The sequence below is a fragment of the Balaenoptera ricei genome, chromosome 3 (genome assembly GCF_028023285.1).
Source record: "Balaenoptera ricei isolate mBalRic1 chromosome 3, mBalRic1.hap2, whole genome shotgun sequence".
NCBI classification, from domain to species: Eukaryota; Metazoa; Chordata; class Mammalia; order Artiodactyla; family Balaenopteridae; genus Balaenoptera; species Balaenoptera ricei.
In genome coordinates this window covers 175195960-175212153 of record NC_082641.1, presented here as the reverse complement: position 1 = coordinate 175212153, position 16194 = coordinate 175195960, and the positions used below count along the sequence as shown (strand labels likewise).

Here is a 16194-nt window from a genome sequence, read left to right as displayed (position 1 = left end):
AGCCCTGCAGATATCTCAGGGAAGAGAGGTCTAGGCAGAGGCAACAGCAAGTGCAAAGGTCTTGAGGTGGATTGGTACCTGTTGAATTTGAGGAAGGAGGCAGGTGTGTGGTTGAAGGGAAGTGAATGAGAGGAGAACCGAAGGTGGGAAAGTCAGGGAGGTGACTGTACTTTTGTGCCTTCTTCACATTGCACGCCCTCGTCTAAATCCTTCATCCAGCTTCCTTCTGCCTGCTGAGGACAGAGCCCGTGGACTGGCCACTAGAGGCCACAGTCCGTGGGCTGGCCACTAGAGGCCGCCCTCTCTGTGCTTCCCAGGGCACTCATCCTGCCTTTGAGGTCATGATTGGCTTTCGCTGAGCCCTAACTGTGCCTCAGATGCCTCGCTAAGCGCTTTACCAGAATGAACTCAGCTCGTCCTCCTAACATTCCCCTGAGTTAGAGGCACTGAAAATTTTTTACAGCTTTCTTGAGGTATAACTGACATACAACAAGCCACACACTTTTAATGTGTACAATCCGTTGCGCTTTCACATGCTGGAAACCATCACCACAATCAAGATACTAAACACATCCTAAGCCCTTTTTTATCCCTCGCTCCCACCTCTCCCCACCCCACCCCCAGGCAACCACTGATCTGCTTTCTATGACTATAGATGAGGTTGCATTTTCTAGAGTTTAAATAAATGGGACCAGCGAGTATATACTCTTCTTTTTGTCTGGCTTCTTTCCCTCAGCAAAATTAGGAAGATGCGTTTATGTCGTTGAGTGTATTTGAGCCCTTCTGCTCCCGGGGAAACTAAAGCACGTAGGGGTGTGGCTTGAAGGGGGAGTTTGGGGGAGTGGGTGTCATGCACAGGTTTGGCCCCCGACCGAGGCGGGTCTTGGGTGCGCAGCCCGCAGAGCAGCGCTCTGATCCTCTGGCGGACGTGGGCAGGTGCCAACCACGTAGGGGCCCCGCCTGGGGGTCGGTGCCCCAGCGCACGGAGGGGGCGGGGCCGGGCGGGGCGGGGCCGGAACCGGCGAGGGGTGGGGCCTGGCGCGGGGCTTCCCGGCTCTGGGGCCTCCGATAAGGACCTCCAGGGCCTCGGCCGCGTCTGGGCTCTACGATACGGCGGGCGGTGGAGGGGGTCGCGGGGCGCCGCAGGGAGGCACGGCGTCAAGAGGTCCCAGCGCGGCCACAGGGGACTGGGGCCGGGGACCCAGGCTGGGGGCCGGGCTTGGGCGGGGCGTCCGGCTGTGTCAAGCCCGCCTCCCTCCCGGGGCCAGGGCCGCTAAAATGGCGGCGGCGGCGGCGGTGACACCGTCCCGCACAGGGCCCGGGGGTCTGGTCGCCGTGCTGGGGGCCCACTAGCGCCTTCCTGGGCGCCCGCGTCCTGGCCGCGTCCTGGCCCCTGGGGCGCTCGAGCGCGGCCCCTGGGGCCCTCGGTCAGCCCTCCCGGCGTGCCCATGAACTCCGTGTCGCCGGCCGCAGCTCAGTACCGGAGCGGGAGCCAGGAGGACGCGCGTAGCCCCGAGGGCCGCAGGCCACGGCGCCCCCGAACCCCGGACCCCAACGGCCTGGGGCCCTCCGGAGCCAGCGGCCCCGCTCTTGCGTCGACGGGGACCGGCCCGGGGGAGCCGGACGAAGTGGACAAGTTTAAAGCGAAGTTCCTGACAGCCTGGAACAACGTCAAGTACGGTGAGGAGGGGGCGGGCCCCGGGGTTGGGTTCTGAGGTGGGAGCGAGCTGAGGGTTCAGGCGGGCCGGGGGCTTGGAGGTCGGTGGGAGTCGAGGAGAACCAGACCCTGCGCCTGTCAAGTATTCCACCCTTTGCTCCCCTCCCGTGAGTCACCTGTGTGGGTCGGTCCCCCGCCCTGCCCTGCCCAGAGCGGGCCGCTGGCTGGCAGGTCCAAAGGGGAATGTGTTTACAAGCCTCAGTCGATTCCCCATGTGACCTTGGGCAGGGTTTTTTGTTTCCCTGTGCCTCCAGTTTCCTCCTCTGTAAAATGGGTACAATAATCAGACGTGCTTTGATTCATCCCGAATTAACGGCAGACATGCATATGGCTGTTACTAGGGGCCCCGCCTCCATCCAGGAGAAATGTAGCACGGATTCCCAAGAGCCTTCCCTGAGATAGGAACTAGGATAGTCCCCATCACACAGATGGGAGAATTTAAGCGCTGTTGCTGCCCTGTTAGGTTGCGTGTCTGCCAAGCAAGTGCTTCATCTTGCTGGACACTGCCCCATGTCTCCCCAGGTTGGGCAGTCAAAAGCCGGACCAGCTTTAGCAAGATCTCCAGCGTCCATCTCTGTGGCCGCCGCTACCGCTTTGAGGGCGAGGGTGAGCTGGTGGCCCCTGGCTAGGGTTGGAGGAGTCCCCCAGGGCTGTTTCTGGTGGCAACTGACAAGCCTGCTCTTGTAGGTGACATCCAGCGTTTCCAGCGGGACTTTGTATCTCGCCTATGGTTCACATACCGCCGGGACTTCCCACCTCTCGCCGGGGGCTGCCTGACCTCCGACTGTGGCTGGGGATGCATGTTACGGAGTGGGCAGATGATGCTAGCTCAGGGACTGCTGCTGCACTTCCTGCCCAGAGGTGAGCGGTGGAGGGGGAAGGGCACAGTAGGAGCGTAGCGCCCACCACAGGTCAGCAGTGTTAGAACTGTTTGTAAACAAAGAGTTTAAAGTCATGTTAGAATTGTGTGTAAAGTAAGCTTGTGGGGGGGCGGGGAGTGAGAGTTGTTTAGAAAATAAGTTGAAGGAATGTGAAAATTGTAGTTAAACACGGCATGTCTGGAGCAGTAGAGTTGTGTGTAAATCATGGATAGTGGGAACTGTGCCCCACCCCCCTACACCATCGCCATTTGACTCTTAACTCCATCCCTACCAGACTGGACGTGGTCCCTGGGCGCGGGCCTGGGCCCCCCTGAGCCATCGGGGTTGGCCTCTCCCAACCGGTACCGTGGGCCTGCCCACTGGATGCCTCCGCGCTGGGCCCAGGCTGCCCCTGAGCCGGAGCAGGAGCGCCGGCACCGGCAGATTGTATCCTGGTTCGCTGACCGTCCCTGGGCCCCCTTCGGCCTACACCGGCTGGTGGAGCTTGGGCAGAGCTCGGGCAAGAAGGCAGGGGACTGGTATGGGCCGTCCCTGGTGGCGCACATACTCAGGTGAGGGCCGCTGCAGGGGACACGGGAGCTACTGGGTACCCCCCGGAACTCAGGCCTTTCCTCCCATCCCCAGGAAAGCTGTGGAGAGCTGCTCAGAGGTCACCCGCCTGGTGGTGTACGTTTCTCAGGACTGCACAGGTAAGGGGCTGGGAGCCAAGGTCACAGGGTTCTCACCCTGAGCCAGTCACTACCTCAGCTGCCTCTTAGGACCCACATTCCTCAGATGCTGAAACAAGCTCTGTGGCAGAGGGACCCTTGGAAAGGACGCGAGGCCCGCACTGGGTCGGGGTGCTCTGGGTCCCTTCACTCCCTCTGGAACCAGGAGAGGAGACTTAAGGGGCTTCTCCCTGAGCGATAGAATGAAAGACACAGGAATTCCTCTCACAGGTCCAACTCACTCTTACTGTGTAAACAGTTCCAACATGTACGAAAGTCGGGTCTCCTCTGCCTCATAGGGTTGTCATGAGGATTAAGTGAGTCAGTGATAAAAGTAAAACCCTTGGGATAGTGCTTCTCACATAGTAAGTATTCACTAAATATTAGCTATTATTGTTATTATTCCCTCCGAAACAGTTCAGGAGAGCCTTTTTCTTAGTCTGTTAGGGCTGCTGTAACAAAAATATCATAGACCAGGGAATTCCCTGGCGGTCCAGTGGTTAGGACTCGGCGCTTTCACTGCCGGGGCCCTGGTTGATCCCCCGTCGGGGAACTCATATCCCACAAGCTGTGCGGCATGGCCAAAAAAACAAAACAAAACAAAACAAACCATAGACTGGGTGGCTTGTGAACAACAGGAATTTATTTTTCATAATTCTGGAGGCTGGGGAGGCTGGGAAGTCCAAGAACAAGGCACTGGCAGTTTTCGTGTCTGTTGGGAGCCCACTTCCTGGTTCATTCTGCTGTGTCTTCAGGTAGCAAAAGGGGCAAGTGAGCTCTCTGGGGTCCCTTTTATAAGGGCAATGATTTCACTCCTGACCTAATCCCCTCCCAAAGGCCCCACTTCCTAATTTCATCACCTTGGGGGGTAAGATTTCAACATACAAATTTAGAGGGGGGCACAAGCATTCAGACCGTAGCAGCTGTGTCTCCGGAAAAGGTTGAATGCACTTTTCTGGGAGCCAGGAGGGGGCTCACATAGCCACAAGGGAGGAGGCGGGAGAGGAGAAACCAGCAGACGGGACTTGAGGAGGGACACACAGGAACTTTCAGCTGACTGGCGGGTTGCTCAGCGCTCCCATTTCCATCTTAGCAAACCCAGGCGCCGAGTCGGGGAGGACTAGAGGCCCTCTGGGCTGCGGGGAAGGCTCTCCAACTCCTCCTAGCTTTACATTGTTTGTCTAAATCTCAGGACCTCAGTTGCCCGCTCTGTAAAACGGGGATGTCCACACCTGCCTGGAGGCCCTGGGATTGTCTGAGGGAGCTTGGGGTGGGGGGACACTGGAAAGGTGCTTTTCCGCCGATGACAGGAGTGTCATCCCAAGAGGCTGCTCAGGCAGGGTTGGTCCTCTGAGGATGGAGGACCGTACTCTGAGGCTTGAAGGGCCGGAGAGAATGTGACCTGCTGCCCTGTCCTTCCAGTGTACAAGGCGGATGTGGCACGCCTGGTGGCCAGGCCAGACCCCACAGCTGAGTGGAAGTCCGTGGTCATCCTGGTGCCAGTGCGGCTGGGTGGCGAGACTCTCAACCCCGTGTACGTGCCCTGCGTGAAGGTAGGTTCTACCAGATTCTACCATGCCTCCCCCCAGGAGCCCTGCAGACTTTTTCAGCTTGGGTTAGGTGTTTATGCTTCCTTCATCTCTTCACCGGTTTATCCAGTAGTTACGGAGCACCAATTATGTGCCAAGAACTGTCCCAGCTGCTGGGGATTCAGAGGTGAACAGGCAACAACTGATGCCCTCTGGGAACAGACGTTCTAATGGGGGAATAACAGGAAGTGTATGTGGAACCAAACTGACAGCTGTGGTGTTACAACTCGGACTCTAAAGGAACCAAAATTAACACGATGAAGGGCAGATGCAGGTGGCTGCACAGCCTAGGAAAGCCCCTCTCTAGCCAGAAGCCAAGTGAGAAGCTAGAGGAGGAGTGTTCCAGGCAAAAGGAACAGCAAGGCTGGAAAGACCCTGGTGTGTTTACACCCAGAATAAAGGCCAAAGATCTCTCCACAGCCCACAAGGCCCTGTACCATCTGCCCACACTCTCCAACTCACTTCATTTTGCTCCGGCTATACAGGCCTCTTCACTGTTCTCAGAAGACACCTGCCTCAGAGCCTTTGCACTTGTTGTTCCCATCACTTGGAGCGCTCTTTCCCAAGATGCACTCTTTTTTTTTTTTTTTTAACATCTTTATTGGAGTATAATTGCTTTACAATGGTGTGTTAGTTTCTGCTCTGTAACAAAGTGAATCAGCTATACATATCCCAAGATGCACTCTTAACTCCCTTAACTCTTTGCTAAAACATCATCTCTCAGTGAGGCCTTTTCCTGATTCCCCTATTTAAAATTGCAAAGTCTTCTTCCCGCCTTTATTCTTTCTCCAGAGTGTTACCGCCTTGTGACACGTGACGTAACTTGCTCATCTTGTTCCTTGTTCTCCCGCGCTAGAACATCAGCTGCATAAGGGCAGGGTTTTGCCTGTCTTGGTCACTGCTGCCCCGCAGGGCCCAGCACAGGCTTGGGTTTGCACACATTGGGCCTTTGCTATGCATTTGTTGACAGTGACAGCACCTGCTGTGGGTCCTTACCTTCACCCGCTTTCTTCCCTGCAGGAGCTCCTGCGTTCAGAGCTGTGCCTTGGCATCATGGGGGGCAAGCCACGCCACTCACTGTACTTCATTGGCTATCAGGGTAGGCCCACCCCATCCTGCTTCATCCTACCCCACCTTACCCTCTCCCACCCCTGCTCACGCTTCCTCCCCTGCAGATGACTTCCTCCTCTACCTGGACCCTCACTACTGCCAGCCCACTGTGGATGTCAGCCAGGCTGACTTCCCCCTAGAGGTGAGCTGGGATCCCCAGGGTGGGGTTGGAGGCTTGTGGAGGGTTCCCCCCGAGCCTCCCTTGTTTGTCTGCCCCAGTCCTTCCATTGCACCTCACCCCGCAAGATGGCCTTTGCCAAGATGGACCCGAGCTGTACTGTGGGGTTCTATGCTGGAGACAGGAAGGAGTTTGAGACGCTCTGCTCAGAGCTGACCAGGGTGAGCAAGGCATGCTGGAGGGTGGGAGGCAAAGGGCAGGGCTAGGGTAGTAGAGGAACAGAGGCTTTGAGGCCAGCAGACCTGGCAAGGCCACGTCCAGGCTTTGTTGTTAAGATTATTATCCTGACCACAAGCTGCAAAAGCCCAGCTCTAATGAGAGCAAAAAGAGGCATGAAATGAAAAATTTAAGGGGACAGCTGCTTCCAGGGGGTCAAGTGGTAGGACCCTGCCTTGTCCTTTGGCTCTGTTTTCCTATCAAGGCTTTACCCTTATGGTGGCAAGAAGTGGCCACCAGGCTCTCTGGGCACCTACTATTTAGTTCAGTGGAAAGGGAGCCCCACCTTCTCAGCAGACAGAGAAAATCCCAGGGCTGAAAATCCCACAGCTGTGGTTCATTGGCTGCACAGGGTCATGTGCTCATCACTGAGCCAATCACTATAGCCAGGGCACAGAAGGTGCTGATTGGCTGGCCTGCATCACTGCCCTGGTGGGATGGGAGTTGAGTTCGGGAAGCACCTGATAAATATACCTGTTAAGATAATTATACCTACTAGGGTAATTAACATAGCTTGGGGGCTGAGCTGTTCTCTCTCCTCCCACCAGGTCCTCAGCTCCTCCTCAGCCACAGAGCGATACCCCATGTTCACCCTGGTTGAGGGCCATGCTCAGGACCACAGCCTGGACGACCTCTGCTCCCAGCCCTCCCAGCCGCCACTGCGGCTCCCTCGCACAGGCCGGCTTCTCAAGGCTAAACGCCCAAGCTCTGAGGACTTTGTGTTTTTATGAAGGGAGGGGATGAGGGAGAAGACACGACCCTATTTATTTTTTTATTTATGTCACGCTGGGTGCGGGAGCTTGAACTCCCCCCCTGACAAGTGCAGCTGAGAGAAGTCCAGGAAGCCTCCGGGCCGGGGCCATTCAGCCAGGAACAGAGCCCGCACACCTGCCTCCCACCAGCTGGGCCCTCCTCACCGGGCAGGGAGGGAGGGCCCCCGGGCACCCACTCAGGGCCTGACTCAGTACTGTAGTTTGCACTGGACTGTCCATGCCCCTCACCGGTCCCAACGCCCCCATCCTTCCAAGGCCTGGTGGGAGGGAGGAGGGACTGTGACCAATGGGGGCTAATAAAGCCGTTTGACTTGACCTTGGCTATGGCTGGGCCCAGCATTTGAGGGATGGGGCTCAGGGTATGTCTCGAGGTGAGGTTCCAAGTCATCTGGGGAAGCTTACTGAGTAGGCCTGAGCTTTCACATCTCTAAGATGGGAAGACTCCCTTGCCCACAGGTAGATGTGAGGGTCTATACAGTCGATAAGAGGGGGCTTGATTGAAGGGGAGGAGCCCCAAGGCCCCTGCAGGCTCCCTTGAGCTCAGGGGTGGCTCTTAGGCCCCTGCTGCTTCCTCCGTTGCCGGCCCAGCTGGCGGAAGTGCAGCCGTTTGGGGTTGAGGCCAAAGGCCTGCAGTCTCTGGCGGCTGAACTCGCGTCCACCAAGTGTTACTGTGGGGCCCAGGAGACGTGCCTTCTTGCCCCTCCTCTGCCTCCGGGGGGCCGGCTTCTCGGTGGGTGTCGCAGGGGCTGCCTCTTCCTGTACTGGGGGGCTCTCAGGCTGGGGCCACTTCCCACAGGCCTCATCGGGTGCCAGCAGCTGCCCCTGTGGGCCAGCTTTGTCTCTCTGTGGCTTCCCTGTGGCTTCTGTGGGCAACTCTGTCCTGGAGGAGGAAGGCGTGGCTCAGCCCAGGCCAGTCACAATTAGGCTTTCCATCCCCCATTTTTATAGATGTAAAAAGGAGAGGCTCAGAACTCGGGGGCCTGAACTTCCTTGGCGGTCCAGTGGTTAAGACTCCGTGCCTCCACTGCAGGGGGCGCGGGTTCAATCCCTGGTCAGGGAACTGAGATCCCATACGCCGCACAGCGCGGCCAAAAATAAAAAAAAAAAACAATTCAGGGGCCTGCCTGGGACTCAAACGTGGGTCTAATGCAATACCAAACTGGGAGTTTTCTACTGAACTCTGAAGCTGGATTGTGTCACTGACAATTTTGATCGTTGAGCCTGGGCCTACACTAAGCTCTTCACACAAATTAACTCACTTTAGCTTTACATCAACTCCATGAGCTTTTATCACTCCTGATTTATAGATCAGGAAATAACAGGCATAATAACAAGAGCTAAAACCTATCCAGAACTTACTGTTTTAAGCACTGTACCTGAATTAATTCACTTAATCCTCAAAAAACAGAAAAACCCAACAAGAAGTGAGCCATCTTTATCCCCATTTTATAAATAAGGAAGCAGGCCCAGAGGGAAAGTGACTTACCCAACGTCACACAGCTACAGCCCAGCCAGGACTTGATACCCAGGTATCAGAGAAGGGAAACCCCATTCCCAAGGTCATGTGACAGATGGCTGACAGAGCATGACTCAAACCTGGGCCTGGCAGGCCCCCAAGCCCACCCACCCCCTACAACCAGCAATACTTACTCCTCTGGGCAGAGTGACTTGAAGATCTGCCTCTTTTTCCATACGTTCTGGGCCTTCTGGCTGTACGCCCTCTTGTCCTGCAGCTCCTCCTGCTCCGACCTGCAGGCGCCCGGCAGACACACCTGTCGCTGGGTGCTCTGGGTGGTGCCCATGCTTGCCTTCAGCCTGCCCGCCCCTCCTCCCGGGGCACCTGGCCCAGCCCCACCCCGTCACCTGTACATGCAGGTCTTCTTCAGGGAGCACCACCGGTTCAGCTCCTTGTCATCGGCAGTGAGGATCTGCAAGGGCAGGGAGAGTGGGGTCCCGCTCGTGAGCCCCAGGGGGCCCTGACTCTTAAGCCTTAGTCACCTCATGGGTCAAAGCAGGGTAATGCTAGTTCCACCCAGCAGAAATGTCATGATGGTGAGAAAGAACTGATTTCTGCAGAGGCTAATTGATTTTTTTGTTTTTGGGGGCATCGGATGGGGAAACTGAGGCTCAGAGAGGGGATCCTTGCCCCAAGTCACATGGCCAGGAAGTGGCTACTCTCAGATTACAATTTGGGCCCTTGAGCCCTGACCCATGCACTGTGGTCCCAGCAGCCTCAGACCAGGGCAGGGGTCTCCATGCCAATGACTGGGTTTGCTAATTACAGATGAGGCCCAGGTTCCTCACTTATGAGTTGGGCACCCCCTTAGAACCTACTGGAAGGTCGTCAGGAAGATGAAGTGAATGCAGATGTTATAAGCTCAATAAACATTGTCTATTTTTACTGTCAAACATCCATAGCCGTTGTGGCTAAGGCGCAAGTGACATTCAAAGCATATTTTTTTCACATCCACATCCATGAGGTGGGGCTGTTATGAGGCTCATTTTACAGATGGGGAAACCCAGGCACAGAGGCTTAAGTCACATGTCCAAGGTTATACAGCTGGTGAGCGGCTGAGCCACAATTTGAACCTGTGTCAAGTCTTAATGGTCACCCTGTTGCCGATATACGGTAACAGAATTAAAACTAATATTTACTGGGGCCTGTTGTGGGCAAAGCACTGTTTGAGCCCCTGCCTCACAGAAACCCTTTGAGGCAGGTAATATTATTAGTACTGTCATTAGCACTATTATTCCTATTGTTTTTGAGATGAAAAAACAGGCCGTGTCACAGCACAGATGGCCCCAGGCTCCCCCTTGCCTAGCGGGTGCCCCCAGGGTCCCACCTCCTCGGTGCTGAGCCCGAAGTCGCAGGGCACCACCGTGCGGTACTTGAAGCGACAGGGCAGGTCATCGATGATGTCCTCGTAGTCCAGCCGGTAATACTCATCCAGGTACTCCTCGAATGTCTTGTCCCCTGAGCGGGGACAGAGCCAGGCTGCCGGGGTGTGCCGGGCCCCGTGGAGCCCCTGCCTGCCCACGGCCGCCCACCCGGGCCTCACCAGGGTCAAACACAGGCTTCTCCTGCCCCACGGCTGTGGCGAAGGGCGACTTTCGCTTCTTCTTGCCCAACGAAGGAGCCTTGCACTGCTTCTTCTGAGGCCGGCTGGGGTCATAGTCGGCATCCATCTGCCGGGACGCGCAGGTCAGGCCTGCCCTTGCGGTCCTCGGGACCCTCTGAGGACCCCCAGATCCCCGCGCCCAGGGCACCTACATTGAAGTCGGGGTCCTCGCAGTGCGGCTCCTGCTGGCTCCAAGCTCCACCCTGCTCCGGCCCAGCCCAGGTGTCCCAGTTCCAGTCGTCTGATTCCAGAGCACAGGCAGGCAGGGGTGGGCTGGGGGGTCAGGTCAGGCCAAGCATCCCCCGCCCCCAGCCCACTGCCCCAGGTGACCTCACCTTCAAGCCCTTCCTCTTCCTCAAACTGTGGCTTCTCCTCCTCCATGGTTCCGTAGTACTTGTCCCCGAAGCACTTCTGCAGGGTCGGGGCCGGGAGGGTGAGCAGGGCCCACTCCCCCCAGATGGCAGTACTCCTGCACCTTACATGGCCTCCCAGCACCCCCCTCAGCTCCTGATGTCGGGGGAACCCTGTGCGTCTGGGCCCCTCCACACCCACTTTTGGCTCATCTTGCTCCCTTGACCCCCCTGCTCTCTGCCCCCTGTTCCACTGGCTGGCAAAGGCAGATATTGCTAACTGTGCCATTTATAAGCACCTACTACATGCCGGACGCTGGGCTGCATCTCACTATGTTCTCACAAGCTCCTCAAGAGACAGAAACTACTGCCAAATATTGAGAAGCTGAAGCTCAGGACTGAGAAGCTTGTAGAAAGTGAAGGCTGAACTCTGACCACACAGCACCCACCCACTCCAGTTTTCACCTGGCCCACCTATGCATCCTTAGTCTCCTTCCTTGACCTCCCAGGCTTAGTCAGGGGCAGCTTTGCGGTGCCCGTGGTCCCCACTGCTCTCCCATCCAGCCCTCATCGCCTGTTCCAATGGCCTGAAGCTGTGTTTCCCCAAATACAACAATAAACACTAACGGCTCAATAAATGAGTTTAAAGGAAATACTGCGACCCAAAGTTCCTTGAGCATTTACCAAGTTAATTAACATTTAGTATTCCTCTCAGGGTATCTTTACAACAGCCCTGACGTAAATGCTGCAGTTAGACCCACTTTATAGACAGAGACACAGGGTCAGAGAGGTCAAGTCACTTTTCTGAGGCCACACAGCCAGGAAGGGACTGCTGATTTCAGAGCCACGCTCTGAGCACTCGGCTGCACAGCCGGGCTGGGGCTCTGGGGCCACACCTGCATGAGCTGGTCGTGCTGGGCGGGGTCAAAGTCGTCCTCGAGGTCCTGCTCCTCAAAGCCCAGTGTCTCGTTGCCTGTGACCTGCCGCAGCCTCTCCAGCTTGGCCAGAATCTCCTTCCTCTTCAGGTTCTTCAGCTGCTTGAGTTCCTCCTGCTTCCTCGCTTTCTCCTGCAGGCGGCAGTTCACGGGAGAGGGAGGGTATGGTCTCCCCCCTCCCCCGGCAGGCTGGGCCCCTCCTCCTCACAGCGCACCGCCCCAACAGACACTCACCCTCCTCTTCCGCTCCCGCGTCTCTTCCCTCCTCTCCTTCCTGCGCTCGTCCTTTTGGCGCACGGAGGATGTGATGTTCCGAGGATAGGTCTTGACCTGTGGGCAGCAGAGATGATTCCAGGCTCTCCCGGCCTGGGTCCTGCGGGCCAGGTCCTCCCCGGAGCTGGCACTGGCCACCCACCGAGGCAGAGTCTGGCTCCTCGAAGCGGAAGTTGTACTTGTGCTCAAAGTCCTCCTGCTTCTTCAGAAACAGCTCCCCCTCGTCTGAGGAGTCATCCACGGCCAGCTGGACCGGGGGGCCAGGGACCCTGAGGGACGAGATGGGATGGGACTGGGGGCGTCAGCCGAGCTCCTGCACTCCTGCGTACCAGCATATTAACTCATTTAATCCTCACAAGAACCCTCTGCTAGGGCGCCACCGTTACCCCCATTTTATAGATGGGAAAACCGAGGCATGGAAATCCAGTGGCAGGGCCCCCTGGCTCCAGAGCCCGCACGCTGCAGCTTTTCCTCAAGAAAGGCTAACTCTGGGGAATTCCCTGGTGGTCCAGTGGTTAAGACTCACACTCCCACTGCAGGGGCCACAGGTTCAATCCCTGGTTGGGGAACTAAGATCCTGCATGCCACACGGCGCAGCCAAAAAGAAAAAGGAAAGAAAAGAAAGGCTAACTCTGCTACCATCTGTGTGAAAAAGTGTCAACGCCTGGTGCCTCTTCCTTTCTGGCCAGTGCTGGCTCCAGGCCCCTGGGGGACACGGCTACTCACCCTTCTTCTCCTTCCTCCTCTTCCTCCTCATCTCCCTCCTCCTCGTAGCGTTTGTTGAGGATGTAATCCCGCAGGAAGCACTCCCCCTCATCCAGCTCTGGGTTGTTCCAATATTCCTTGAGGTGAGTCTAGGGGTGAAGGGGGGGGCGGTAATAGGACCCGGATCAGGGACTCCGGGACAGGGAAGGAGCACAGATGTGGGCACCCAGTGGATTTGAGTGACTGCAGCTTCACAGCCGGCCTATGAAGTAGGTGGGCTAATCCTCATTTTATAGATGTAGAAGCTGAGTCCCAGAGAGGGGCACACCCCATCTTTAGAGAATGTGCTCCTGGCTACCCTCTCAAGGGCCGGTTTCCAGGGAAAGGTTGGATGGAGGCAGACCAGGTAGTAGTGGGTCAGGGACCATGAATGGGAACTCACCAGTTCTTTCAGGGTGTCGGGGTTCTGAATCTCCTTCTGCCCCTTCAGCCACTCGATGTAATCAGCATCCTCCTGGGCCTGGGGGGGAAGGCCAGCGCTGAGGGTCTGTGGGAGCCCCGGGGCCCCCTCTCTGCCACCAGCCCCCGTCTAGCTGGGCCCCAGCACCCACCTTCTCCTCTCTGCTTTTAGCGCGTTTCTGCAGCAACCCGGAGCCACCTTCCCCGGCACTGTCCTCGTCCTCACTGTCCTCCACAAATGCCCGGAAGCTGCCCGTGTGAGAGAACAAGCCTCAGGACGGGTGGGCTGGCCCTGCCTGCTGCCCCAAGACAAGCCCTATCTACTAATCCCTGAGCTCGTCCTGACAAGCCCAGAGCTGTGCTGTGACATAGAGCCCATGACCAAGCCCATTTCACAGATGCAGAAACTGAGGCCCAGAGCGAGCAAAAGACATGCCCAAGGGCACATAGCCATTAAGTGACAGAGCTGGATTTGAACCCAGGCCCGCCCAACCTCAGAGCCTCAACTCCTTTCCATCTGGCCACTCAGCCAGCCCCAGGGCTCACCTTTCCTTCAGCTGTTTCTGTTCTTCCACATAACTTTTCGATGAGATCTGCTGCAGAGAGAGTGACATGGGCCTCAGGCCCAGCCCTGAGGTTCCAAGCACCCCCAAGCCCCCCACCCAGCCTCCACCCCACTCACCTGGAGTCTCTGATTGGAGGCCTCCCCATCTGAATTCTCCTCATCGACATATTTGCTATATGAAGAAGGAAGAAGGCTTCAGAATAGACTCCCCATGGCCTGTCTGTCCCCATGGGGTAGGGGGCTGTTAAGAGCAACAGCTGGTGAAGGGGGCAGTGGGGTGCAGGCAGGTCACCAAGGCTCCTGCTCTCCAAGGTTCCCTCAACTCTGGTGAGTCACCGGCTTCTTCCCACCCCTACCCCTAAGTGCCTGATGTGTCCACCTGCCCTGGGAAAGTGGGAGCAGAGGGGTCAGGCTTTCTCCTTACCCTCCCTTCTCCAAGATAACCTTCCTCTCGTAGTCCTTCAGGTACATGGACTGCACCTTCTTTTGCTTCTCTTCAGCTGCTGGCTCCTCCTTACTGTCCGAGGACGATGCTGCGGGGACACCAGAAGACACCTGCCATCACCCACATCCACAAACCCCTTCCTCCCCCAGGCAGACAGTAAGACTGTGCTGGGCCAGAGTCAGACCGAGGTTTCAAATCCCCGAGCCACTAGTTCTCAGCTATCAAAGAGGCATCACACTTGCTACTACCTGGAAGTACCTGGCAGTGATCATTCAGTGAATAATTCACACTCAGAACAGGGCCAAGCACACAGCCGTTATTAATGACAACAGGTCATAACCTAAGACACTCTGCTAAGCGGTTTTTTTGTTTCGGTTTTTTTGCCTTGCCGCGTGGCATGCCGGATCTTAGTTCCCCACCAGGGATTGAACCCGTGCCCCCTGCAGTAGAAGAATGGAGTCTTAACCACTGGACTGCCAGGGAAGTCCCTTTGCTAATCAGTTTTGACCTGTGGAGATCCATTAAACAGTCAGAACCGCCTATAAAGCAATGAGGAATCTGGGCCTCAGGAGAAGCAGTCCCAGACCTGTTCTCTGATAGAAGGTGGCATCTTTCTGATAGATGCGCGGATCCTTCTTCTTCAGTAAGGAGAGGGTCCTGTAAAAGTCACGCTCCTGCTGAGTGTCAAATTCCTAGGGCAGGAAAAGGGGTGGGGACAGACTTCAGAAAAGGGCTGTGATGGGGGCAGTAAGCAACAGGGGCAGGTGGGCTGAGAGTGTGTGGGAATTAGTGTGCATAGAGGGGTATATGTTAGGAGGAAGGAAGGGGGGGGATCCAGCTGGGTAGAGGCAGGTGGGGGTGGAGGGCTGGATCTGAATGGGGGAGGTGGTCAATTAGGTGGAGGAAGGAGAGGGGCCCTCTTGGGGGTGGGCCACACATAGGTACGGGATATGAGACAGAGGAAGGTAGCAGGCAAGGGGGTGGGTGGTACTTTCTGGTATAAACAAGGGATGGACAACCTAGGGGCAAGTGGGCAGAGGGCACATAAGAACATAGAGGAAGGGCTAGACTGCTCAGTGAGGCTGGAAAGATCAGGGCTGATATGGGGAAAACCTGGGTGCCCCATGTGGCATAGGGATGCCCCACTCTGGGGACAGAGGCAGACACGGAGAAATGGTTAAACTGTTAGGGACGAAAATGTGGACAGAGGGTTCACACCTCACAGATCAAGATGGGCAGGTAGATCCGAGGTAGGGGAGGGGAAGTAGGGGAGATCTGCCCACTCCCTGGGGATGGGGAGGGCGCTGTCTGTCCCTCATGGAAATGGGGGGTGGGAGATGGACGCTCCCGTACGGCGCGATGGGGTTGGGGGTTAGCCGCCCCCTATAAGTCGGGGCCGGGATGCGGTTGGGGCCTTGGACACCTCCCGCAAGTCCGGGAGGGAGGCGGGGAAGCTCACCACGCGCTCGTCGCCGGACTCAGACTCGGAGCTGGAGTCGCCGCAGCTGTCCCTATCCCCATAGCGATCTTTCACTGTGGGGCACAGATGGGATCCCCCCCCCCAGCTCAGCCTGGGGGACCAGATCAACCCCCACTTCCCGACCGCCCTGCACGCGCCGGCGCCCCGCGCGCCTGCGCCCCGCACTCACGCCGCTGCAGCTCCTCGCGCTCCCGGTAGCGGCCGTACCGCGCGGCGAACGCCGCGTTCACCCGCAGGGGTGACGACCCGCGCGGCTCCGGCATGGCGGCTCTACGACCCACTGCGCACGCGTGTGGAGAGCCCCCACCCCCCCAGGAGGCGGGGCTACTCAGTAGCTAGCTTTAAATGGGGCGGAGCCTCGTGGGCCACACCTAACCCCGCCCCCGGCCCTTCCGGGATCCCTAGCCCTGTGACCGCAATCCCCGCCCATGGGCCACGCCTCTGCGGGGAAGGCTGCAGCCACCGCCCACCCCACTCCCCCACCCGCCGGGGCTCCCGGCACCCAGCTGACATCTGGGGGCCCTTTCTCCACTCGCGGTTTCCTGCCTCCCTTCCGTTCCGACAGCGCAAACCGCTGCCCCACCCAGCTCACTCACCGTGGCGCCCTGGGAATTACCACTCTCTCCCCTCCCTCAAAGCATCCAGGATCCGCGACCCCGGTGCCCACCCCCACAAACATCCTGAACACGCAA

The 16194-nt window shown here is 57.4% G+C and overlaps 2 protein-coding genes across 4 annotated transcripts; one reads left to right on the top strand and one right to left on the bottom strand.

The window, feature by feature from the left end:
* The first annotated feature begins 1193 nt into the window (after positions 1 to 1193).
* On the top strand, positions 1194 to 7486 carry ATG4D (autophagy related 4D cysteine peptidase). Its single transcript, XM_059918420.1, has 10 exons — positions 1194 to 1680; positions 2240 to 2323; positions 2405 to 2578; positions 2873 to 3149; positions 3223 to 3287; positions 4728 to 4858; positions 5915 to 5993; positions 6070 to 6146; positions 6224 to 6343; positions 6947 to 7486. The coding sequence occupies exons 1-10, from the start codon at positions 1449 to 1451 to the stop codon at positions 7127 to 7129; spliced, it is 1422 nt and encodes a 473-aa protein (XP_059774403.1). The 5' UTR covers positions 1194 to 1448; the 3' UTR covers positions 7130 to 7486.
* Positions 7158 to 15778, bottom strand: KRI1 (KRI1 homolog). 3 transcript variants are annotated; one of them, XM_059918416.1, is made up of 19 exons: positions 15672 to 15778; positions 15482 to 15555; positions 14609 to 14714; positions 14002 to 14110; positions 13695 to 13749; positions 13559 to 13608; positions 13165 to 13261; positions 12996 to 13073; positions 12575 to 12702; positions 11991 to 12117; positions 11810 to 11905; positions 11537 to 11707; positions 10626 to 10701; positions 10443 to 10531; positions 10231 to 10357; positions 10015 to 10145; positions 9035 to 9099; positions 8822 to 8920; positions 7158 to 8051 (listed from the first exon to the last, which is right to left on the bottom strand). In XM_059918416.1, the coding sequence occupies exons 1-19, from the start codon at positions 15763 to 15765 to the stop codon at positions 7712 to 7714; spliced, it is 2112 nt and encodes a 703-aa protein (XP_059774399.1). In that variant the 5' UTR covers positions 15766 to 15778; the 3' UTR covers positions 7158 to 7711. The 3 variants fall into 3 exon arrangements, with proteins under 3 accessions (XP_059774399.1, XP_059774400.1, XP_059774401.1); XM_059918417.1 differs by having other exon boundaries at positions 13559 to 13605; XM_059918418.1 differs by lacking the exon at positions 15482 to 15555 and having other exon boundaries at positions 15672 to 15758.
* Positions 15779 to 16194: the final 416 nt, after the last annotated feature.